The sequence below is a fragment of the Tamandua tetradactyla genome, chromosome 23, assembly GCF_023851605.1.
Source record: "Tamandua tetradactyla isolate mTamTet1 chromosome 23, mTamTet1.pri, whole genome shotgun sequence".
Lineage (NCBI taxonomy): Eukaryota > Metazoa > Chordata > Mammalia > Pilosa > Myrmecophagidae > Tamandua > Tamandua tetradactyla.
The window spans coordinates 40,244,943-40,270,548 of NC_135349.1; the positions used below are offsets into that span (position 1 = coordinate 40,244,943).

The 25,606-nt window shown below is 34.6% G+C and overlaps 1 protein-coding gene and 1 pseudogene across 4 annotated transcripts in view; one reads left to right on the forward strand and one right to left on the reverse strand.

Annotated features, from left to right (window-relative positions):
* SMG1 (SMG1 nonsense mediated mRNA decay associated PI3K related kinase) overlaps positions 1–25,606 on the reverse strand; it is a 138,636-nt gene that overhangs the window by 54,391 nt on the left and 58,639 nt on the right. For all 4 annotated transcript variants that reach the window (XM_077141681.1, XM_077141680.1, XM_077141679.1 and 1 more), the window contains 19 exons: positions 24,890–24,987; positions 23,143–23,316; positions 21,203–21,427; positions 20,257–20,358; positions 14,247–14,516; positions 12,774–12,904; positions 12,440–12,601; positions 11,970–12,088; positions 11,404–11,491; positions 11,211–11,312; positions 10,103–10,243; positions 9,340–9,539; positions 8,713–8,909; positions 8,380–8,544; positions 7,516–7,670; positions 5,867–6,009; positions 5,499–5,700; positions 2,791–2,900; positions 1,926–2,073 (listed from right to left, as the gene is read on the reverse strand). In XM_077141681.1, the coding sequence (XP_076997796.1) occupies positions 1,926–2,073; positions 2,791–2,900; positions 5,499–5,700; positions 5,867–6,009; positions 7,516–7,670; positions 8,380–8,544; positions 8,713–8,909; positions 9,340–9,539; positions 10,103–10,243; positions 11,211–11,312; positions 11,404–11,491; positions 11,970–12,088; positions 12,440–12,601; positions 12,774–12,904; positions 14,247–14,516; positions 20,257–20,358; positions 21,203–21,427; positions 23,143–23,316; positions 24,890–24,987 (2,932 nt within the window). The remainder of the gene's footprint in view (positions 1–1,925; positions 2,074–2,790; positions 2,901–5,498; positions 5,701–5,866; positions 6,010–7,515; positions 7,671–8,379; positions 8,545–8,712; positions 8,910–9,339; positions 9,540–10,102; positions 10,244–11,210; positions 11,313–11,403; positions 11,492–11,969; positions 12,089–12,439; positions 12,602–12,773; positions 12,905–14,246; positions 14,517–20,256; positions 20,359–21,202; positions 21,428–23,142; positions 23,317–24,889; positions 24,988–25,606) is intronic.
* On the forward strand, positions 14,801–15,451 carry LOC143667808 (translocon-associated protein subunit gamma pseudogene; annotated as a pseudogene).

The window sequence follows — 25,606 nt, forward strand, 5'->3', positions numbered from 1 at the left end:
ATGTGGACAGCTTAGTTGAACATCATATTTGGAACCTTGAGTAGGGCATGAGATTTTTTAGGTTTGTCCAAAGTGATACCCTGATAAATCCCAGAGTGATTTGAACAGTGAGTAAAAAAGTATTTGCAAAGTCCCCTTGGGGGAATTGTGAGAAAGGGGAAAATTCAACTTCCCCAAGTGGAGAATTCTTGATATTCTCACAAGCAGTGGGGACAAAACAATAAGCTGAGCCCTCAATCTTGGGGTCTGTTCATATGAAACCTAACCGTACAAAGGATAGGCTAAACCTACTTAAAATTAGGACTAAGAGTCACCCCCAAGAGAACCTCCTTTTCTCACTCAGATGTGGCCTCTCTCTCTGAGCCAACAAGAGAAGCAAACTCACTGCCCTTCCCCTCTGTACGTGGAACATGACTCCCAGGGGTGTAAACCTTTCTGGCAACGTGGGACAGAAATCCTAGAATGAGCTGGGACTCAGCACCAAGGGATTAAGAAAATCTTCTCAACCAAATGGGGGAAGAGTGAAATGAGACAAAATAAAGTGTCAATGGCTGAGAGATTCCAAACAAGAGTCTAGAGGTTATCCTGGAGGTTATGCTTATGCATTAAATAGATATCACCTGTTTAGTTAAGGTATAATGGAGAGACTGGAGGGAACTGCCTGAAAATGTAGAGTTGTGCTCCAGTAGCAATGTTTCTTGAAGATGATTGCATAATGATATAGCTTTCACAATGTGACTGTGTGATTGTGAAAACCTTGTGTCTGATGCTCCTTTTATCTACCTTATTGACAGATGTGTAAAACATATGGATTAAAAATAAATAAATAATAGGGGAAGAAATGTTAAAATAAACTTAGTAGATTGAAATGCTAGTGATCAATGAAAGGGTGGGGTAAGAGCTATGGTATGTATGAATTTTTTTCTGTTTTCTTTTTATTTCTTTTTCTGAATTGATCCAAATTGTCATGGTTATGTTCATGTGTCAACTTGGCCAAGTGGTAGTACCCATTTGTCTGGTTGGGCCAAGCACTGGCCTTCTGTTGTAATGAAGACATTTCATAGAATTAAATTATGATCACATTAGCTGCATCCACAGCTGATTTCATTTGTAATCAGCCAAGGGGAGTGTCTTCTGCAATGAGTGATGCTCAATCTAATCACTAGAAGCCTTTTAAGGAGGAATCAGAAGAGACAGGCTCTCTTCCTGCTTCGGCTAGTGAGCCTCTCCTATGGAGTTCATCCAGACCCTCCACTGGAATCCTAGGCTTTACAGCCTGCCCTGTGGATTTTGGACTCTGTGTTTCCACGGTTACATGAGACACTTTTATACATTTTATATTTGCAAGTGTTTCCTATTGATTCTGTTTCTCTAGAGAACCCTAACTACTACACAAATGTTCTAAGACACGATCAGGATAAATATACAACTATGTGATGATATTGTTGAGTTATTGATTATATAACAAGAATGGAATGATCAGATGTTAAAAATGTTTGTTTGTATGTCATGTTTCACAAATAAATTTTTAAAAAAATTTTAAAAATCGCTATGAGAGAGGGTCAGCAGATACCACAAATGAAAGAATAAATATCCTGCAAACTACTAAAAAAAAGGATTTACTTGTGGAAGAGTGCTTTGAAAACTATTGCTTTTTTCTTTCTTTGCTTTGTGTTTATATTACCAAAAAAAGTTTTAAAAAAATGATACAAAACAAGTCAAGACATTTGCTTTTGAGGATTTTTACATTTTACTTAGTTTCAACCCCAGTTTACACAGGCAAGTGATATTCACATCATCAAATGACTCGCAATTAAAATGAAACTATTAGGATCATTGTAGTGATCTGGCAAATACCCCAATGTATACACAATTGTCATGATAATACACATAAAGCACATCTACCTCCTGAGGATTGAACTTACTCAGTTATGGTCTGCCACTTCTGATCTTGCTCTATATGATTTAAAGCAGTTGCCAAACAAACAGAACTTCTCAATAACTGAACTTCAATGGATTTCTGAAGTTCCCTTGGATCGGGACTTAACATGTTAGGAAGCAGTTTTTTCATATCTGTGGAGGTTAAATAAGATTCATTAAAATAATTAATGAAATTAAATTTCATGTAAAAGAGTGATTTTAATGTAGAAGAGTGATAATATATTTTGATAGTACTAAAAAATGAGGCCCACTTAAAACAATGAAAATGAATACTTCCTTTCAAATTTAAGTTCAGAGAGCTGAACACTATGATTAAGCATATCTGATAGCTATACGAAAATTCTACTTCATATAGAATTATACATCAGACCCCAACTCCAAAACATGACTTGACCACAAAGGCCCAAAAATCAAATCAATCCTACAATTTAAATGGGCAAGTCTAGACTGACATTGGCAAATCTACCAAAAGTAGCAAACAATATTGACACTGAATACTCACAATACTAACTTTAGGTATATTTTACAAAACATTCTAGTTGTATAAAGAACTTAATGAACCACATCAATCTGTCAATCAAGAAAATATGTGGCTTAAACACCACTTGTTCAAGGAAAATAACTAGATAAATCTCAACATGTTTATGTAGCATTTTTTTCTGTTTGCTGAATTTTAACTTAACTGTTTTCATTTGCCAAATCAGATACAATTAAATCAGCCCTAAATTTGTTGCTTCCGCTGGGACTCTTACCCAAAATAAATGTACAATAACCTACAGATTATCAAGTAAAATATTCTAAGCCAAAAATTTTCAACAATTTGTCCATAAAAATAATTTTCTCAAATACCTATTTTTTCTTTTGATCCTCCAGCCAGTAGATTTATATTTTCTCCTGGTAACAATTCTAATTGCTCAGTGCATTCAACAAATTCTCCAGACTCAAAACTGCTTAGTGATCTGCAATTAAAATATTGGTTAGCTTATTTTAAAATGTATTCCACTATATTCAGCCTGTGGGACCATCTACCATTCAAAAAAACCAGAACAATTCTAGAAAAAAAAAGCACAGTTTATACAACACTCTTTTGAAGAAGTAGCTTCCATGTATGACACCATTTCAACCTTCATTTTGAAGATGAGCTTACCATCTTAATAAGCACTAAAATTAGACTGGCAAACCAGAAAGTCATAACTATAAACTTTCAGCTTAGCTCGTGTCCTTCCTCTTTTTGGGCTATTGCAGCCTGCTATACCCAGGCTCTGCCCTATATACTGACAGTAGGCCTGTGCAGAGCAACTAGAACTGGAGCCAAACTCCCTACACTCCCTACACCTAAAGCATAAACCCTGTAGGTCTTCTTTCCTCTATTCTCAATCTTCTATCCTAGTCCTGCCTTCTTTTACCACTGGCCTCCCTCCCTCCCCCTCTCTTTCTGACTGTGTTCCATGGAACCGATTTCTCTTCTTCTAAAGAACTCTTTCTTTACATCTCCTCACCTTATGCGAAAATAACACTGCCTCTGAAATTCTTTCCTACGGTTCTGCAGCATCAATGCCAGGATGAGAGGCCTCTTGCTCCTTAGCTCCCTACTGCTACTTTCAGACCCCTCACTCTATCCCCATTTCTAATACAAGTGCTATTCAACCATGAGGACTTAGGGTTTCTCCATCTCTCTCCTTTCCATCAGTTGATGTGTTCCTCTCACTGTGTAACTTCTTCAGCCAGATCCAGCACTGGGAATGTCCAGCATTTGACTTATTCTATACTTGCTTCCACCTTAATAAGCTCCAACCCTGGATCAATGCAATTACTGGCTTCTTAGGCGGGCCTTAATTAGTGGGTGCTGATAAACTGCTGAGGTTTGGTGACCAACATTTCTATCTTGTCTTGAGTCCTCTCCAGTGACCGGGTCCCTTTGGTCCTATTTAGTTCCCTCTGGGGTTATAACAAATCTTTTCCATTATGCTCTATAATGCCCTTACACTTCCAGCTAATGACTGACTCCTTGCGGAAAAAAAAACCCACAGGATTTAATTTTCTCTACTCACCCCCAATCCATCTTCCACTCCTCCCGAAACTCTGTGTATATGCCCAACTTAAACTGTTTTCCTTATCCTTTTTCTTCAATCTCTGCTTTCTAGTGGCTCCTTTCCTTTCTCTTGGCCAAAAGAACACTTAGTTGCTCCAATATTTAAGATACACAAAATATTCTCCTCCAGCCATAGTTCCCTCTCTTGGACTTCAAAAAACTCACTGACAAAAAAGCCCACCAAAAGCTTCACTTTCAAATTTCTCCACTACTCAACATTTCCTCTCCTTATCTCTCTACAAAGCCTTTGTTTCTTATAGTCTCTGGAGCATGCAACAGGTTGACTACTCCCATCTGGCTCTCCTATATCTACAACAATTCATTTCTTAAAGTCCTTCTATTTTCATAGATGGCTTCCTCAACCATCCCTTAAAGTAAGATGCTGAAAGGATTCTGACCTTAGCCCACTTTTCTTTCCATTCACTGTTCTCCAGAGCATTATCTATGGTTTAGTTACACAAAGACTCTGAAGTATTAAGAATGAAAAATGAAGAGGGCCTTTAATTCCCACCTATAAACTGAAGATCCTCAAATTTCTCTCTAGCTTAGACTCTTCTCCTTAGTTCCAATGCCAGGTCTTAACTGCTTACTAAACAATCTCATGTGTATGTTTCACACACATTTTAGAAATGCCCTATTGTTCCTTGAGTGATCCTTACTTCAATTAATAGTACATTTTCTCCTCCTCCTATCCACAAGTCAGCGGCAGTGTCCCACCCTTGCTCCTCACTTTCGGCTTCTTCACAGAACAGCAGAGTGAACCACTAAGTCAGATCATGACACGCCTCTACGCAAATCCTGCCTAAAATTTTCTATCTTAGTGTAAAAATTCTTATCATGGTTCCCAGCCATTTCCTGCCCTTACCTCATATTATTCTGTCTGCTACAAACACACTGACCGCCTACCCATTTCTAAAACACTCCAAATCCATCGTTCTCATATCAGGTCGGTTTCCTCAAATCTGTGCTCAAAAGGCACCCTGATACACATTCTGTGACTCTGTTCTTTTATCTGTGTATCTTCCCCTTGCTAGAATGCCTGCTCCTCAAGTGTAGAATTCATTTCTACTTTATGTATGGCACCAGTCAGTGGTATATAGTAACTTGAATTATATTCAAACCTAATTTAGAAACAAAGCCATCATATATGATCCTTTCAAAAATAGTGACATATTTCTCTTTATATGCATTTTGGCTACAAAGTTTTAAGAACTGGCTCTGAGAATCAATTCAATAGGACTCAATAGCAATATGACTGTTTTCATTGTACAAGTACCTTCCTCACCTATAATGTTGGTTTCATTTTTATAATGGCAGCTTTATTAGAACTACAACCATTTTTGCATTAATAGATATCATCAATTTTAATATTTTCCTGCCACGGAGGAAAACTTAATAATTACTGAAAAAAAAGTTTGAATTGGGTTAAATAACATCATTTATAATTGAAAAAAAAAAGCCTTACTTTATGTAGTTGAAATCAGCTTTTAGATTGAGGGAAGTACTACTGGTACTCTTTTTCAAGTCATGTATAGCGTTCTGCCACTCCTGCACAGCAGCCCAATCAGCAATGGAAATGTAGCACTCGCATGCTTTATTTCCCAAGTAATTTATAACCTCAGGGGAGGAGTCATTTGGTTTGGACAGCACAGTTTTTCTGGATTCACCTGAGTGAAAGCATTTTATAAATTAAAAGGAGAGAGAGAAAGGGAGAGATCCAGAGCAGTTACAAATAATCAGAACACAGAAACCCAAAATCATACAGTAAGATTATCAGAATAAGATATTTAACTACAGCTTTTGATTTGTTTGATTTAAATACTGAATGCTCACCATTCAGAGAATGCTTGGGACTGGCACTGTTACGCCCAGAATTGGCCAGTGTGAGAACAGATTTGTCAAAGCCAGAGATGTAGCAGTCAACGCCTGTCATGGCACACAGATGCTCCTGGTACTCCACAGAAGCCTTTTCAAACCTTACACACAAATCAAAGCCATCTTATTTTTAAATACTTCACATGTTATTTAAAAAAACACTGGTGAAAGAATGAAATAGTCAATAAATTGAACTGAGATGATGAGTTAATTATTTTGGGGAGGGAGGAATCAAATTAGATCTTTTCCTCACAACAAATGAAAAAATCTGATGATGGTTAAATTAAAAGAAAAAAGTTAGCATGAAATAACTTGACAAAAAATAGTGGTAATTAGCAAACCTCAATGTACAGAAAGACTACACAGAAGGATAAATGCAAGTAAAGAATCCACAATGTAACAGATTTAACTTGGCATAATAATTTGGCACTTTTGGATATCAAAAAATGCCATAAACATTAGAAGCAAATTACAAATCAAGAAATTATATCAACAATCTTAACATATATAATAAAATTTCACAGATTAAGTGAAAAATGACAGTGGCCACAAATACATTAATCATTAGTCCTTTTTAAAAAAAAATAAGAAATGACCAACATAATGTGGAAGTCATTAGTAAATAAAAATATATAAATTAAAATAAATTTTTTCACTGATGACTGTGGCAAGGTCATGCTTCTCAATGACTCCCAGTACTCACAAGGTACAGGAAAGGAAGTTCTGTACAGCAACTTAGCAAAAGTATGCACCATAAATGTTATGGTCCATAACTTTTCTAGGAGTAAATCAATTTGTAGGAATGAATTAAAAGAAAATAATCAGAAATATGAGCAAAGATTTAATTGTCATGGTGTTCATGAGAGCATTAAGAGTATTAGTAAAAACTATCAGAATCACCTTTAAGTCTAACAATAAAGTATGTTAAATTATGGTATGGGCACAAAAAATAAACTACACCATTAAAAATCAAAAATTGAGTATTTAATACGCAAAATATTTTTTAAATATTAAGGTGAAAAAGCAGATCACAAAACCCCGTGCCCACACATATTACTATTTCTATAAAAAGAAGGGAGAAAAATATATGGAAGAATAAAGAACTAGAAAGGCATATACACCAAGACCAACAAGAGTACAACAGTAGAAAACGGAATTATGAACAGTTATTTTTTCTCCATTTCCAGATTGAAAACTGACATAAATGGACACAGATTGTTATAATACATGCTCATTCTGCTAGAGGAACTGAATAGGTCTGAATTTGAGTTCAGAGGACTAATCAGCAAGCACTTCCATGATAAAGGGTAATTTGTGCCAGACTCTAATGTGGAAGGTGCTCGGTTAAGGATCAAATCCAAAAGTATTTACAAAACAAATAATTGACAGATCTTGTTTTACAGCATGATTTGCTACTAATTATCTAAGGCACTCAAGTATTGCTACTAATTAAAAAAATAGATCAAGTGTGCCTCCTAGAGAAGTGCTTTATAGCAAGTTTCAATGGCTGAAATTAAATAAAGCTGTTTTAACATTTAACTACAATGTTAGCAATGAATGCAAAGAATTCAAACACAAAGTACACCTATTCCTTCCTTCTAGCTTACCTCCCTTCAGCCTGCTGGGCCACTGAATTAATCCAGAGAAGATTTTTCCCAACAATGGAAGATGACCAGACAGCAATTCCCTGTATAGCTTCAGGACAGTGAAGTTCACACAGTGCTTCTACCACCATCATGATCGTTACTTCCAATTCATTACCCTGAAAATAGTATTCAGAAAAATTAATCACAGACTTTGATACCATTAAAATTTAAATCCCTACTATATTTAGGACTACTGATGACAAATTAAGCATATCTAACTAAAGTCAAATGTATTTGGCAATGGTATTACATTTAGCTTAAAATTCTCAAAATGTTACATATAAACACAAAAGCTGACTGGCAAAACCCTAACAGCGTGTGGGTGTTAGTCTTTACCAAAAATGAAAAAAGTTACCTAAACTTTTCACTGTAGCATCTGTAGGACTTACAAAAATTAAACATAACTTAAACAATGATTAACTTCATGTCTTTGAACATTGCCTAGTGAGATTACCTCAATTAGTAAACATTTTACTATTTTTTTAATTTAACACCAAATATTTATTGTGAATCCACTTAGAGGTCAGGAATTGTGCAAGCACTTTACCAAACATTATAAAGATTATTTCCCCTGTAGGTGAATTCTTTAGATTTACTATAAAGTTCCAATACTTAAACATAAGAAATGTATATTTTCAACACATTGCAAATAAAAAACATAAATTAGGTAACTTCATCACTTACTGCATTTACAAATACTGGATCAAGACCTCTGAAAATGAATAGGAGTTTTCATTTATTTTTTTCCATAGATTAAACCACAGCAAAGGAATTAAACCTGTTTTTCTAATAGATTTAAGATGAATTCTAAACACACCACTTTACCTGAGATAGTGTATTTGTCTTCATTTCTGTAAGCAAGTCAAAGCCATGTCTCACTGTCACAGCAGGCTGGCCTGCCAACAACCCAACCCTCATGATGGAGAGTCGGATCCGAGTCAACCAGTCTTGACAAGTTTGGCGATTGGTGTAGAAAAAAGTCCTAATGACCTTAAGAATAAAGGGAAAGAGAAGTTCAGGACTGGTTCAAATTATAAGTATACATGTCTAAAATATACATAAACCAAATCACAAGTCTACTGTGATTTCAGATCTATACACACCACGTTTGCCCATGTAAACAGCCACAAAGCAACACACTATCCCATTGAAACCAACCTTGGGAGGTGATGTCAATGCATTGGCACATCCCTCATAAGCATTATACATTAATTTTTCCAGATTTTCTAGATACTGGAGAAGAAGAACAAGTCTAAGCTGGTTACTACTGTGGCCTTCATCATTATCTGCAGTAGTCCACTGATTAACATCTTGATCAGGGTTTAATGTGTGAGCTGCAAGACTTCTAATGATACCTAGAAGCAAAGCCAACATTCCAAATCAAAAAAGAAATCTTTAAAGATTCTATAAGTTCTTGAAGACGATTTCACAAATTCACATTTATCAAGTATATCCTGTATATACCCATCATTTAAAAAAATTTAAAAATCCCAATGTTAAAGATCTTTCATTTTAGGGGGAAACATGTTTTCTTCATACAAACCTGTAAGTTGCTGAACAAAAAAAACACCCATTGTTGCTGCCAACACAATTATTCAATGAAAGCTTATTCTAATAAATATACCTAAAAGATTAACCGGTAAAATGTTTAAAAAAACTTTAAAGTACTTTGAAATCATAGTTTCAAATCATTTATTTCTTCATTAGCTAATAATTTCTTGTTTAATCAGCCAAGAAAGTATTTATTTACACCACAAAATCTGAAAAGCACAAAGAGTTGATTACCTTCAATTGTCTGAAAGGTATCTTGAGCTCTTCCCAGTGGGGTTCTCAGCTTAGAAAGGACTGTGAATTGTGCTGCTTCCCAAATTGCCCACTGCCAAAGGACAGCATCTGTCTTTAAGAGATTTCGAGGAATTGTCGATTGGTCACGCTTATCCAGTCTCTGGCAGCTATAGAATAATCTTTCCAACCAATTGTCCTTCCTGGGAAAAGTAGTTTCATATTTAACAGACAATGACAACTTCATTTTAATAATCTAAAAAGATTACAAAGGGGATTGGAGTGGGTGATTACAAATTTTCCTATAACCAAAGGCAAAACCCATGAAATTGGGAAGCGTTACATAACCACTTCTCATTTTGAGTTCTCTCACACTAAAACAAGACAGCGTATGCTATGGATGGATTATTAGAATAAATGATGTAAACAATTTGGCTATAAGGACAAAACTCATTAACTACAGGTAAGCATCTTCAGCACATCCAGACTCCCAGCCTCCTCTCCAAAGCATGGGTAACTACACGATCAATTAACGACCACAATTCAGCACTCAATTTCAAAGCCCACTTTTGTTTCTTCAGATGCTATCTTTGGAAAAGTCCTTTCAACTACAAAAAACTAACAGAACCCATCCAAAAAAAAAAGAACATTATTTTCCACTTTTCTACCCCTAATATATTTTCTCCTCAAAAGTGGAAGTAGGGTTAAGATATTCAAATATATTCAATTATTTTTCCCAGATTAATTAGTCAAAGAAATGCCTTACCCTGTTCTATGAGAGTTTCCATATAAGATAAAACTAATAACATCAGAAAAATCTTGTGGATGGAATGTGTTATTTGGTGCTTTACTCATGTGACTTCTTAATGCTAAGGAAATTTCTTGAATTTCTGTGTGATTGTTATTGCTGTAAACAGAGAATAAGATCATTGTTATACAAAAAGTTTTAATTAAACTGCTATCACAAATTGTCATTTAAACAACCCAAACACATGAAGCCCAGAATGGGAACAAGGTCTTGTGATTCTGTGTAGTTAAACTACTGGGCAGCTAATTAAAAAGTACTGGCAAAAAATATATAAATAAAATAAAAGCACTGGCAAAATCCCTTGAGGGACAGGAGAAAAAACATGGAACTCTAAAGCTTTCCCACCGGGGAAATCCCTGATACTGTCACAAATATTAGGGACTCCCAAGTCAGTAGGCCAAACCCTTGATCTTGAGGCTTGTGTTTGTGAAGCTTATTTCTATAGCAGAGAACCTAAGCTTCCCTATATTTGTGCTTAAGAATTATTCCAGAAAACCTCTTTTGTCGCTCAAATATGGCTCTCTATCTCTAAGTCCAATTCTGCAAGTATTATCATTACCCTCTCCACTAATGGGACATGACATCCAGCAGTGAAAACCTCTCTGGTAATAAGGGACATGAATCCCAGGGATGAGCCTGGTCCTGGCACCTTGGGATCAACAATGCCTTCCTGACCAAAACTGGTCAGGCTAAGAGAGCTCAGAGTCGAGAGGTTATTCTGGAGGCTACTTTTATACAAATGTTAGCTAGTTATTGCTAATCACCCTGCTTTGCCAAACCCTAACCAGAACTATTTTCTGTTAACCATAAAGAACACTAGGGTAACACATTATTGTACTATATGAATTATTTGATCCTGAGGTAGATAAAAAATAGGAAAATTTTGTTATTTTCTTCTAGACCTGAACAATTTGATCCCTTAATACCACTTTAACCAAGAAGATGCACTATACAGGATGTGACATTAATTTACTAATGTCATATTTAAGCTCTTTGTCTCTTCCTAATCAAGACTATTGTGAGGCAGTAAAAGCACAATGTCTTTGTTCCAAAACAACTGTTTTACCTTAGGACAACGTCTAAAGGAATTGACTTCAACAGCTTTCCAAATGCTTGTCGAATACGAGTTCCACTATGGACTAGTTGAACGCGGCAAACGTCAACACATCTACCAAAAAAAAAGAAACAGATAATGCAGTTGTGGTGACAGTTACTAGTTATTAAGGCCAGGGTGAAAAGTAATGCTCTTTAGTACATACCTCTGTAAAAGATCATCTGGCAAGGAAGAGGACAGAGCATGTAGACTGCTGCAGGATTGCAGACAGATATTCACATCTTCAACAAGAGCTTTAAAAATTAAAAGATAGCTAATCTCAGCTTATCAGGAGATATTATAGGCAGTCTATCATATTTTCTGAACTCATTCATCCATTTAAAAAATAGCGAATGCCTACTATGGATTAGGCATTGCTTGAGTGGAATCATTACTAGCAGTAACATTCAGAGATGGTACATTCAAACAAAATCCATGTAAAAAAGTAAATTACTAATCACCCAAATCTTTTTCTAAGGAAAATTTTAAAACTACATGGAATGTATAAACTTTGACAAACATTTAAAAATGTGACAATCACTTAAAAAAACTGAGGTATGCTATTTTTCAAATTAAAGAATGAAGAAAAATTAAGACTGATTAAGCATCTGTCATTAATAGAGATTATACATTTTCATGTCAGGAAATGTGCTCAAGTGACTACCTTCTCTTGTTACCAAAGATCTCTTTTTAATGGTTGGTTAGTAAAATTAAAAAGCTATAGAATCTTACTGTTGGCTAAAAGTCCTTTGCAAAATTTATTGAAAGACGGAAGAGAGAATAAAGGTGCATATGTTTCAGATTTCTTCATTAAAACAGCCACTTCCAAAGCCCACGTTATTAATAGTTTCCTGAAACAAAATATACAGTTGTTTTTAAATTTTTGAAAATTAAAAAATAAAATATTTTTAAAATCCTACTCTTTTTACATTAGTTTTCTTATGGTTTTTCAAATATTTCAAGTCATAAACAAAATTCAAACTATAGAGGTCATTCTGTCAAAAGGGTTGGATGTCTTTTACAAAAATGTCCCCCAAACTAGCATAAATTGTAGCAAAAAATATTAAATAATAAACCCAAATTTTAGTGTTTTATAAGGCTTCTCTAGCCCACCTCCATAGTTCATGTTTCTTATTCTCAAGTTATAAAGCCACACTAATAAAGTTAGAAACAGTTATTAACATAAAATATTACTTAGGTACCTTGTGTCCTGGTTAAGGTTATTTTTCTTAAGCAATATTCCCAGAAGATTTAATATAATTGAGAAATGTTTTTTTGTAGCTGTAGTTACAGTACTAATCACGGCTCCATCAAACAAAGAAGGGGATGAAGAACTAAGACTACTCGATATAAAATGATCGTGCCTGAAAGACAAAGTATGGGTCATCTTTCTTTTTCAATTGTAAAAAAAAAAAAGTAAGCAATTCCAAAGTAAAATCAGCACATAGTTTTAAAATCTATTCTTTAAAGGGCCCTTTTCCCCTATGAAATAAAACTCTTTCTTTTCTTCTTAATAAGTATTTGTAAATATAGTACCTGGTACAATGAGAATACAACGTGTAGAGCACTGCATACTGAATGGCAGGGAAGTGAACAGCCAGGTCCCCATGTACAACCATCAAATTCTTACTCAGGAGTGCAAATACAGTTGGAGACAGTGCCCACATCTGACAATATAAAAAAAAAAATAAATAAGTTTGGCTCCCCCATTTGTGACACATGTACAGCATACAAATAGTCTACTCTTCTTTACAGGAGCAGGTAGCAGTGTGGCGATGGCTGCACAACTCTGAATATACTAATAAATTGTGCGATATGTGAATTATATTTCACATATAATAAATTGTGCGATATGTGAATTATATTTCAACAAAGCTGTTAAAAATGAAATAAAACAGGTGGTGGGCTGGATTTGGCCTACAGGTTGTAGCTTGCTGAGCCCTGGCCTAAAGAAAGTTCTTCATACCTAATGGTGTCCTCAATTTTCCCTATATTGCAAATGGCAGGGTGATCTGCCCAATGTGGAAAAGAAGCACATCTGCAATTCTAAGCCTTTTCCAACTTTTCCTTTTCCATTCTTCTGCTAAGACATCCATACCACACAACTATCCCATCTCTACTTCCTCATTCTTGCTTCCAGAGTACAGGTATAAAACTTTAACTCAAATATGGATATAATGCAAATGCCTCGAAAATGAAATTTTAGAGTATAAAGAAAGAAAGAGTTTATTACAGTTCTCACACTAGCCATAACTCGCAATGAGTGAAGTAGTTGCTATGGAGTGATACAAGGTAATTTAATCAAACAATAATGGAAAGCATATAAGAATAAAAGTCAATTTTGTGTTCTTTCCCTTCTCAGAAAATTTGAGCCCTAATTTAGTCCATTATTTCCTATCAGGAATAATGTTTCCCAACATGACAAGGTCCAATAGGAGGAAGAAATATACACACCACAGTTATAATCAAAAGAGTCAAAATTACTTATAATTATAAAATAAAGAACAGGCAGCTTCAAGTTTCTTAAAGGAACAAATATCTTTGTTTTCCAAAACAAAGACTATATTGAGTGCTTCTAGAGTAAAGTAGGCAGTCAAAACAAGACCATATAACACTAACTAAAGTTAGTATTAGTGTAGGGAAGGAGAAACAGAGAGAAAGAAGAAAGGGCTGCATATTAAAAGAGCTTTACAAATTTGAGCTGTGGAAAACATTAGCAAATTTTCTGTAAGCACACCAAAGTACATAGGAAAAACTCATAAAATGATATTTCCTAGAAAATAAAATCAATACTTAAAAAAAATCTTATCAACAGTTGTCAATAAAAAAAGAAGAAAACTTTACTGCCAATATTATTTAGACAGGTATGTCCTAAATATGGCCATTTGTTATACAGGGACTCTGCAGAAACAGTGACATGATAGACAGTAAATGAAATATAAAAAAATATAAGTCTTCAGTACAGTGAAGACTTAATTATGGAAAAACAAAGTCATTTCAAAGACTCACCCCAATCAGTGAGTTTTTGGCATTTCCAATTGTAGTCAGGGCACTGAGGTCAAATATAACTACAAATTTTGCATTGTCTACATTGAATACATGATTCTTAAAAGCCTCATGTTGTATTTCAGAACAGGCATCAGGAAGTTGTAGACTATGTAGCAGATTGTTTAAGGCACAAGTCATTTCTCCCAAAATTAACTTATAGGCAGTCTCCAAAACAGGAATATTCTTTAGGCCAAGCACTGCTTGATAAACAGCGTGAGCTACAGCAACAACCTTTAAAAGAGAGAAAATTAGTGAAATAACTAAATGGGAAGTAAATGTTCTATAATTATATAGAAAATAAATCACTATTTACACAGGCAGGGATGGCTATACAAATCAACTTAAGATTGATAAATTCACTGTCAAGAAAAGTAAAAATACGAATTTAAAAAAAACCTTAAGGAGCCAACACAGATCAGCAAGTTTTTTAAGTCTATAAAGCTTTATTACACATAATGGATATTCTTTATTAAAATTGCAAATATGGCTTTATGGTTTTTGGCTTCTTCCTCGCCATGGCTCCTAAGGGTGGCTCCCAGCAGCAGTCCGAGGAGGATCTGCTCCTGCAGGATTTCAGCTGCAACCTCTCAGCCAAGTCCTCAGCACTTTTCCTCGGGAATACCTTCACTGCATCCACCATCCCCATCTGGTTACACTGGCGAATATGGCACATGGATCTTATTCAGTCTGCTGTTCTGTATAGTGTGATGACGCTTGTAAGCACCTATTTGGTAGCCTTTGCATACAAGAATATAAAATTTGTTCTCAAACACAAAGTAGCACAGAAGAGGGACGATGCTGTTCCCAAAGAAGTAACTCAAAAACTTTCTGAAGCTGACAACAAAAAGATGTCTCTAAAGGAGAAAGTGGAAAGAATCTTGTAGAAGAAGAATGAAGTTGCTGATTATGAAGCTACAATACAACATTTTCCATCTTTTATAACAACACTATTCCTGGTCTTGGTCTTTGCTGCTTCCTTCTTTATACTGAAGAACTTCACCACCACAGTGAACTACATTTTGTCTAGAACTGCTTCATCAGCACTCATCACCCTCCTTTCTACTGGCTCCAAGGAGACCATGTCAGCTTTACCCCCAGCTTTGTATTTATGGGTGGCCTGTGGTATATGGAAAAGTAGCAGGGTGGTCAGGGTGGGGACATACTAGCTGTTTTTGTAGACTGGACTGTGATGGCTTTAAAAAAAAACCCAACAAAATATAATTCAGTAATTGTTTATTGGCTCTTTTTGACAGATTGCTGAAATTAAATGAATTGAAAGAGAAGCTTAGAGTACCAAGACATCTATTAAAAAGCAAAAAACTGTCTTAAAATGTGTTCTAGTTATAAGAGAAAATAAGTTCTTTCTTTGACCTTTCAGAGGTCACAGTAACCTTGGCTGAGTTGTTATTATTTATAATAGTAGCAAGAAGTTAATAACTGGTTCTCTGTGTTCTGAACACAATATTATAACTTTTTTTGAACCAATCAGAATGAATCTTCACCCCTGGGTGTTGAACAGAGCCTCATGTTTACAAATCTCTGAATTTGTGATTTGAAAAAACTCAATTATATTTAAAAACATGGTTTATTCACTTCAGGGATGAGACATTTTAGAAAAGTTCTTTTATTTTATTTTTTTTCTTTTAAAAAAGGAAGAAAGGCAGCCAAGGTAATAACTAAAAATAGTGCCAGGCGGGCTACGATGGCTTAGCAGGCAGAGTTCACACCTGCCATGCCAGGGAACTGGGTTTGATTCCCAGTGCCTGCCCATGCAAAGTTCTTTTAAATAAAAATAGTGCCCAAACATATGAGAATTGTCCTATGGTCTTAAAAAACACACTGTTCAGCCATATGCCTTGTGCCTTAGGCGGCCATGGAGGTCACCTTGACCCTGTCATATTGGTTTGACCTGGAAGAGACCAGACTGTTGTTTTCCTTAACCATGGTTTCATACCACTGGAGGAGTGTTAAGTAAGAGAGAAAATTTTTTTCCTGAATATTGATACACAAAAGACCAAACTAATTTTTGAAACCTTATTTCCAGAATTCTAAGAACTTAAAAGGAATTAATACTGGGTTTAATGCTTGTTAGCATGTTTATATTAACACTTCCATAAATTTAGTCATTTATCACACCTTCAGTCCTTCAGTCCAACTGAGCCCAAGCTATTGCATTTTTACCAATGTGTGTCCGGATCTCATTTTCTGTGTGTGGTTTGACTTGAAAAAGTTTGAGAAGACTCTTTTTTTAACCTTTATCACTTAAAAGACTGTGGAATCCAAATGAAATCAGAAGGAAAGATAGATGATAAAGACTGAGATGGTATAATTTAGGAATGCCTGCAGTGTAGAATGATAGTGACTAAATGTACATAAATGTACAAATTAAAAAATGTTTCTGCATGAGGAAGAACAAAGGAATGTCAATATTGCAGGGTGTTGAAAATAGATGGTAATTCATATTTTAAAACTAACTTCTGTGTAAGACTAAAGCAAAGACTGTCTATTTGGTACAAAATTTCTAATCTGACTAGTGCATTTCCTAATATAACTTATGTGGACAGTTTAATTGAACACCGTAAGTACATGGAACCTTGAGTAGGACATGAAATTTTGTAGGTTTGTCCAGAGTGACGCCCCAATAAATATCAGAGTGATTTGAACAGTGAATAAAAAAGAATTTCAAAAGTCCCCTTGGTAGAATGGTAGGAAAGGGGGAAAATTCAACTTTCCCACGTGGAGAATTCCTGATATTCTCACAAGCAGTGAGGACAATCAAAGCAGTAGGCTGAGTCCTCAATCTTGGGGTTTGTTCAGATGAAACCTATTCCCGCAAAGGATAGGCCAAGCCTACTTAAAATCAAGCCTTAGAGTCACCCCTAAGAGAACCTCTTTTGTTGCTCAGATGTAGCCTCTCTCTCTCAGTCAAAAGCAAACTCACTGCCCTCCCCCTCTCTATGTGGGATATGACTCCCAGGGGTATAAACCTTCCTGGCGACGTAGGACAGAAATCCTAGAATGAGCTGGGACTCAGCAACATGGGACTATAAAAACCTTCTAGACCAAAACAGGGAAGAGAAAAATGAGACAAAATAAAGCGTTAATGACTGAGAGATTCCAAACAGAGTCTAGAGGTTATCCTGGAGGTTATTCCTAAGCATTATACAGGTATCACCTTTTTAGACAAGGCATATTCGAGAGGATGGAGGGATGTGCCTGAAAATGTACAGCTGTGTTCCAGTACCATGTTTCTTGAAGATGATTGTATAATGATACAGTTTTTGCACTGCGACTGTGTGAATGTGAAAACCTTGTGTTTGATGCTCCTTTTATCTATGGTATGGACAGATGAGTAAAACATGTTTTAAAAATAAATAAATAATAGGGGGAACAAATGCTAAGACAAATTTAGTAGACTGAAATGCTAGTGATCAATGAAAAGGAATGATAAGGGGTATAGGAAAAAAACAGGGGAAAAAAGGCTAAAATATATTGGCTAGATAGAAATACTAGCAATCAATGAGAGGAGGGGTAAGGGGTATGGTATGTATGAGATTTTTTTCTTTTTTCTTTTTATTTCTTTTTCTGAAATGATACAAATGTTTAAGAAATGATCATGGTGATGAATATACAACTATGTGATGATATTATTAGTTATTGATTATATACCAAGAATGGAATGATTATATGTTATATGTAAGAATGTTCGTTTTTCTATGTATGTTTAAAAAATTTTTTAATCAAAAAAAAGTTTTATCATTGTTTTTAGAAGTTTGCACTTCTTTTGCTTTTCTTTGATGCATTATTATCTGAGTGCCATCTCTAAATAATATGGAATGGACAGGGAAGTCAGAAGAGGCTGACTGCTAAGTACAGTTAGAGTTACTCCTAGGGGGGTTATTTTTTTAACTTTGCTTTTGATAAATAACGAGTCAGTAGTTCTACTGGTGACATGGAATTTGTGTACAAAATGCATCTGCTTCCTTGACAGAATTACAATGTCTACTATTTGTTACCAAATCTGGGCCAAGTGTCTATTTGAAATTGCAGGGAAAAAATTGCCACTTAGATGGCAGTGCCTATATAGATGAGGATGGAAATCTCTACTGTTCTTGGTATACAACACAGTGATGGGGTGGTGAAATGGGGATACCTATTCAAAATTCTTAAGAGAATTTCTCTGGACTCAGTAAACTAAATAAATTTATAGGAGAATGAATATGCAAAATTTGTTTTCACTCTTGAATTTTTCTTTGAGTTCTTTTTGTTTTTAATCCTGATAATGTTTTCTAACTTTCTCTGCTACATTTCTATGTATAAGATTATAAGACATACAACACAAGAAGTACACTCACTGCCCTTCCCCTCTCTATGTGGGACATGACTCCCAGGGGTGTAAACCTTTCTGGCAACGTGGGATAGAAATCCTAGAATGAGCTGGGACTCAGCATCAAGGGACTATAAAAACCTTCTAGACCAAAAGAGGGAAGAGAGAAATGAGACAAAATAAAGTGTCGGTGGCTGAGAGATTTCAAACAGAGTCAAGAGGCTTTCCTGGAGGTTATTCTTACACATTATATACATATCATCTTTTTAGTTAAGGTGTAATGGAGAGGCCTGAAAATGCAGAGCTGTGTTCCAGTACCATGTTTCTTGAAGATGATTGTATAATGATATAGCTTTTGTAGTGTGACTATGTGATTGTGAAAACCTTGTAGGTTGAAATGCTAGTGATCAATGAAAGGAAGGGGTAAGGGGTATGGTATGTATGAATTTTTTTTTAATTTATTAAGAAATCACGATGATGAATATACAACTATGTGATGATATTCTGAGTTATTGATTATATATCAAGGATGGAATGATCATACAGTAAGAATGTTCATGTTTCTATGTGAAGTTTAAAAAATAAGTAAATTAAATAAATATATATATATAACTAAATAATTTGCTTCCCAATAAAAAGATTATAAGGCATAAATATACTCATGGTTCCAAGGTTTTAATAAGGATTTACTCTGCTAGTACTTTATTCTTGTGAATTATAGAATCTTTCTTCCAGTATTCTCCCCATTTAAAACGGCTGTGTGGCACACAGAATTATAGTGTGCTGACTCTGATTTAATTGGTAAAAGTCTGTTGCAGAATATTTATCTTAAAAAGAAAAGGGGTTCTGTAATTGGGACTGACAGTGATTAATTTTTTTTTCAAACTCTTTGTGAAGATAAGTAGAAGCTTAAGGTGTTTGAATATTTTTACATTTCCCTTTGTTTCCTCATTTACAACTTAATTTTTGGATTGAAATTAGTTTTTACAAGTCAAAAGTTTCACTGGTTGCTTTCTTTGGCATATTATTGCAACTTGGAAAGGATTATTTGAAATAACATTTGAAGTTAACTAAAAGTTGGAGGTTGGATTCACACCTAAAAATTTTTTGTGAAAGGTCTTGTTTATGTCATTAAAATCTGACTTACAAAAAAAATTACAAATATGAAATTTCTTAAATGGCCATTTTAAATAAAAACAGCTACTATTAAAACACATATTTAAACAGGAGTTAAAGACTCCTACATCTACTCAGAAAGTTTTCCTACATCTCTATTCAGAAAGTCTATGGTGGGTTTACGGAGAGTCAGTTGAGAAGCTTACAATAAAGCTCTATTTACTTGATACACAGTACTTCTGAATTTATACTTTATAAATATATTTGCTTGATATATCAGTATGAAAATTTATTAAAACAACTTTATTAAAATTGAATGATGGCTATTCTGAGTAACTCGCATATCATCCATCAAAGCATACAATGAATATTTGTGACAATGACCAATCGTAAGTTAAAAGAATCATTACAATCACTGTACTCTAAAGTCAAATATTTATCATTTAACTTATGCAATCTACTAAACAGCACAAGTCAAACACTTCAGAGATCTAAATTATTAAAAGTCAATATCAAACTATCACTTACCTCTTTTTCTTTATGATAACGCAAAAACAGTAGTTTAGATGATGGTATAAACAGTTTTTCTACAAATGATGAGGGCAGTTTTGTATTTACCTGCTCAACAATCTAAAAGAATAAAATAAAAAGTATTATGCCCATATTGCTATATTTTAAGGCCTTAACATTGTGCCATTGAAATGTCTAATAGGATGCATGTATTTACACCTAAACTTACATAGGCATATTTTACATTAGCAAAGGGGGGTATAACTTTGGCAGAATTGCTCAGCAGAATGCCATCTAGAATTGGCTGTATAATAATCCAGCTAGGGATGGAAGGTAGTAAGGAAGAGACAAGAGTCAGGGGCTTAGATGAAATCAGATGGGCCAGGTGCTTTTAATTATGGAAGCTGAATATTATGTATATAGAGATTCATTATACTATTTTCTCTATATATATACTTCAAAATCCCCTAATAAAAAGTGGGAGACAAGGGGGATATTTATGGCTAAGCCATTAAAAGAATAAAAATTATAAAAGAAGTTTCATATGGCAAGCAAAACACAACTAGGCCTCTCAAAATAGCTATCAAGTATTTTCTGTTATATAGTGCATATCAGGAGTACTGGAGTCTGATATGAAAAATGTCTTGTGGGGGAAAAAAAGTAAAGCTACAGAGACAAAAAAACTTAAAAAATAAAAATAAACAATACTAGAGGGTAAGCCATGGTGGCTCAGCAGGCAGAGTTCTCGCCTGCCATGCCAGACACCCAGGTTAGATTCCTGGTGCCTGCCCATGCAAAAAAAAAGTATATATACTAGAACAAAAAAAAGCATTCTAAATATAATAAAGACTGCCTACAAAAAAGCAAAACTCTTCATTTCTTCCATATCAATTTAAATGTAAGAGCCTGAATAAACCAACATATTAAAAAGCAACATCAACAACAAAAAAAATAATTCACATACCAATGTGAGTAAATTCAAGACTGAGATGATATAATCTGTACCACAAGTCTGGCAATTCTCCAGTTGGTCTAATCCGTATGTAATGACCATGTCACAATGTATAGTCATGCTAGGATCCAAGCTGCCGAGCAAAACACCAACACACTCATTAGCAGCTGTCAATACAGCCTCAGAAAAAAACACTTGGTTTGCAGCCGTCACACATCTCATTACTCTGTACAGAACCTGCAAATGGGGAAAATAAATAGCTTTTTAAAAAATTTACATACTTCTACAGAACAAGAAAATTGTTTCTATTTAATACACTTTGAAATGAAAATTAACTGTGTGCTTGTCATTAGCATCTTAATATTCTAGTTCTCAGTGAATTCAATAATCATTAAATACATCTCTCGTACAATACACAAACAAACGATCTTGGCTAAAAAAAATTCCCAAGTAAAACTGTGAAAGGAAATGGAATTTGCCATCCTCTATTTCCCTTATACCCACTCACTTCCTTATCTCTCCAAAGTGCCTGAACAGCCTGAAGCTTTGAATCTTTACAATCATGAAATATTTCTGAACTTAGAACAGTAACAGTATTGACAAACCTGGAATAATATGCCTACACTTACTGCAATCTTGTTCTTGGGCCTTTGGTAACCAATTTTTTCAAATTAAATATTTCAGTTCATATATTGATGGTCTCTTTTGAAAGAAAATATTTTCATTCTTACCATAAATACCTATTTGGGATTAAGAAAACTATGTAATTTTCAATAAAAGAAGCACTTAACTGTAATGGGCAATACCTGAATGCTCTAAATTTTTAATAAAATAGGAAAATATAGAATGAATTGAAACTGAAAAATATGTCTGCAGTATTCAACAACCACTGTGTTAAAGAAGCTGGTTTGTCTTTTTTTGAATTATTCATATTGATCTAAAAATACTTTAATAAAATAATAAATTTAATATATACCATCCTGGAAAATGAGTACGTTTCTTTCATCTGAGTTAACTGCTTTATTTAAACACTGACAACATTCTTCAAACAACCAAATTTTAAAAAACAAAATGAAACAAAAAATATTAAACCATTCCAATCAAGTTTAAAATATCCACATGCTGGTTTTAATTATCTTTAGGATCTGACATTTTTGCTCAAAATCACATATAAATTTACTAAGAGTTACATATATAACTAAGATTCTATTTTACTTAGCAATGTGCTCAAGAAAAGTAAATGTTCCTAAAAGCTAAAGTCTTATTGTAACAGTAAACTTTTTTATTTCACCATTTAGATTAAATCTTTTATGACTACATCACACATATCTCTCCCCTCTTGCTCAAACACAATACAATGATTAGGGTTTATATCTCACGTGTATTACACCGAGCCATTCAGTGGACTAGAATACAATACAGCCAGTATTTAAGTGTAGCAATATGGCCACCTCCCACAATTGCTCTCAGACTTATTGTAAATTCTTATATCTTTATATCCTTTGATGTCAGGCTATCAAGCTGTTTCATTCTGCTATGCTCAGAGAAAAATGACTTTCTGAGGCTTTCTTTATAATGCAGTATTTCTAACATGTCAAAAAAAAGTAAAGTAAATAATAATTAAAAAGAAAAATATTTTAAAAAGTAAGATTTTTAAATAATGTATAAAAAATAAGAATAAATGGATTTCTGAAGTAGCTCCCAAAAGAAAAATTCATGGGCATTATAAAATTCAGAGTAGTCTTTTATTTCTGAGGGAGGGATATTAGAGAGGGAATGTAATATAGTAAGATTTCTTACTCTCCTGGCTATCTAAGTTGCCAGACATATACACATAAACATGCCATACAAATGAAGGATTAACAACATAGTTCACCAGGTAGAGAGAAGAATTTACAATACAAAACCATTTTTGCTTTTGAATGATACTTGAAACTCCTAATGACACTTACATCTGTTACATATGCTTCAGTAATTGGAGGACCTCGAATCGGACTAAACCGTTCCCCAATGCTCCTCACCACAGTACTGAATACCCGGAGAAGAGCTGCCAGCTTTGGTAATGACACTGATGGAGGAGGAACATCTTCTTCCACTGATTCCCCAGAAGCCACGTGGCTGAGGTCCTAGATGTAAATACACAGTATTCTTATTTAAGTAGGATACTGCTAAAATTTTAAAAAATAACTCCCAATTTTTGAAAGTCCATTAACATTTTAGTAGTTTTACAAATAAAGAAGAATTTTGGCTTAAGTGAAAAGGAAACATATGAATCTAAGTATAAAAGTGGGCTTTCCTTCCCTAATTATTTAAATAAACCAACATCAAGCACAATGGATTAAGGAAATATTCTGTTATACCAACTCAGATAGGCATTGGAGGAAAAAATAAATCCTAGTATATATATACTTTGGAGTTATATATAGGTATAAAAGAAGCCAGAGTTTTTGCCATTCCTGAAATGGTTTACTGTTAAAATCTCATTGCCAGAATTCTTTGAGCCACTCAGCTCAACAACTACTCCACACCAACATTATGCCCAGGAGGCACACGGGATAGTTAAAACTTTTAAGACCTGGTCTACAAATTTACTATTTGACCGGGGAAATAAGATATACTCAAAGGAAAAGATTAGCAAAAGATGAGATACTAGAACAAATATAAATCTACATATAAGTAAGCACCAAAACAGTAGAAGAGAATTAGGTCTTATGTATACCAAGGATGAAGAGTCTCTACAAACTAGAATGAGCAGCTTCTGAGAGGCAGATCGGCTTTAAAGGTGAGCTAGGAACAAAGACATTCTAGGTGTGGGGGGCAAAGAAAAAATGTGGAAGCAAAATATTCCTTCGCTTTTCTCTGAAAGAGAGCAAACAGATTGGTATGGTTAAAAATAGTAAATTTCTTTGGTAATGGATGGTGGTGATGGTAGTACAACACTGTAAGTATATGTAATGTCACTGAATTGTACACTTAAAATGCTTAAAATGGCAAATCTTATGTTATATATATGTTAACACAATTTTTTTTTTTAAAGTTAATTCTTACTAGGTAGAAATAGCAAAACTATAAAGAAAAGATGGGAGCCTTGAACACCAAACAAGAATCCTGGTAGACCTGAAAAGGGAAGAAACACAAAAAAGATTCAAAAAGGAGATGGCACAGATTTAAAGCTATGACACTGGGACCAGGAAAGCCAAGCGCCAGTAACAGAGGCTTATTCAGCAGTACCCTTAAAACCACGGTATTGTTCTGGTACAGATGCAGAGGTTTTCAGAAGCCAAGTCTTATTCTCTAAAGCATGATCTGAGATCCCCAGTACGTCTAAGAGGGAAGTCTGTAGGGACTTTAACACAACATCAATTCACCCAACTATTAAGACTCTTCTGAGTGATTAATAAGAAAAGGTGAACTACAGAAAACATCTTAACAAAACTACCAGCTACCAAGAGTATTTCAAGCTTTGCAAAAGATTAGGCCTGCAATTTTCCTTTTAGTATTTCCAGTAATGAGTTTCTGCTGGTAACTTAAAAACAACATCTGAAAAGAAGAAATAAACTACTGCAACTGTTTTGTAACATCTGCTTACATATCAGGTTGTCTGAATTACTTTGAAAGATCTCTAGCACTGCTTAAGATATTTGCTTTTACTCCTTAATTGAAATTTAAAAAAATTAACTTAGCTTTCTATATACTTGCCTCAGCATATGCCTCCATGTCTTCTAGAAACTGACCAAGAAGAGTGGTAGAAAAGGCAAGATCAGCTACCCAAAATGGCTCCAAACTCTGCAACCACCCTAGGAATAACACAAGAAATTTTGAAAGTATAATATATATATATTCAGAAATGCACATCAAAACCACAGTTAGATACCAATTCAAACCCACCAGAATGGCTACTATTAAAAAAAAAAAATGCAGAAAATAACCAATGTTGGAGAAGATGTGGAGATAAAGAAAGACTCATTCATTATGGATAGGAACGTAAAATGGTGTAGTTGCTATGGTAAGACAGTTCGGGGGTTTCTCAGAAAGTTAAGTACAGAATTACTGTATGACCCAGCAATCCCACATTTAGATATATACTGATATAACTGAAAGCAGGTACTCAAAAAGATATTTTCACACCAACATTCATAATGGCATTATTCACAATTGCCAAAAGGCAGAAGCAAACCACACGTCTGTGAATGGTTGAAGGATAAACAAAACGTGGAATATACATATGATGGAATTATTAGCCATAAAAAGGAATGATGATCTGACAACATGAATCAATATAGATGAATCTTGAAGACATCATATTGAATGAAATAAGCCAGACACCAGTGGGGGACAAATATTATGAATTCAATGGTATGAAACAATTTGAAAAAGCAAATTCATAAGAGAAAGTAGAAATAGGTTACCAGAGGC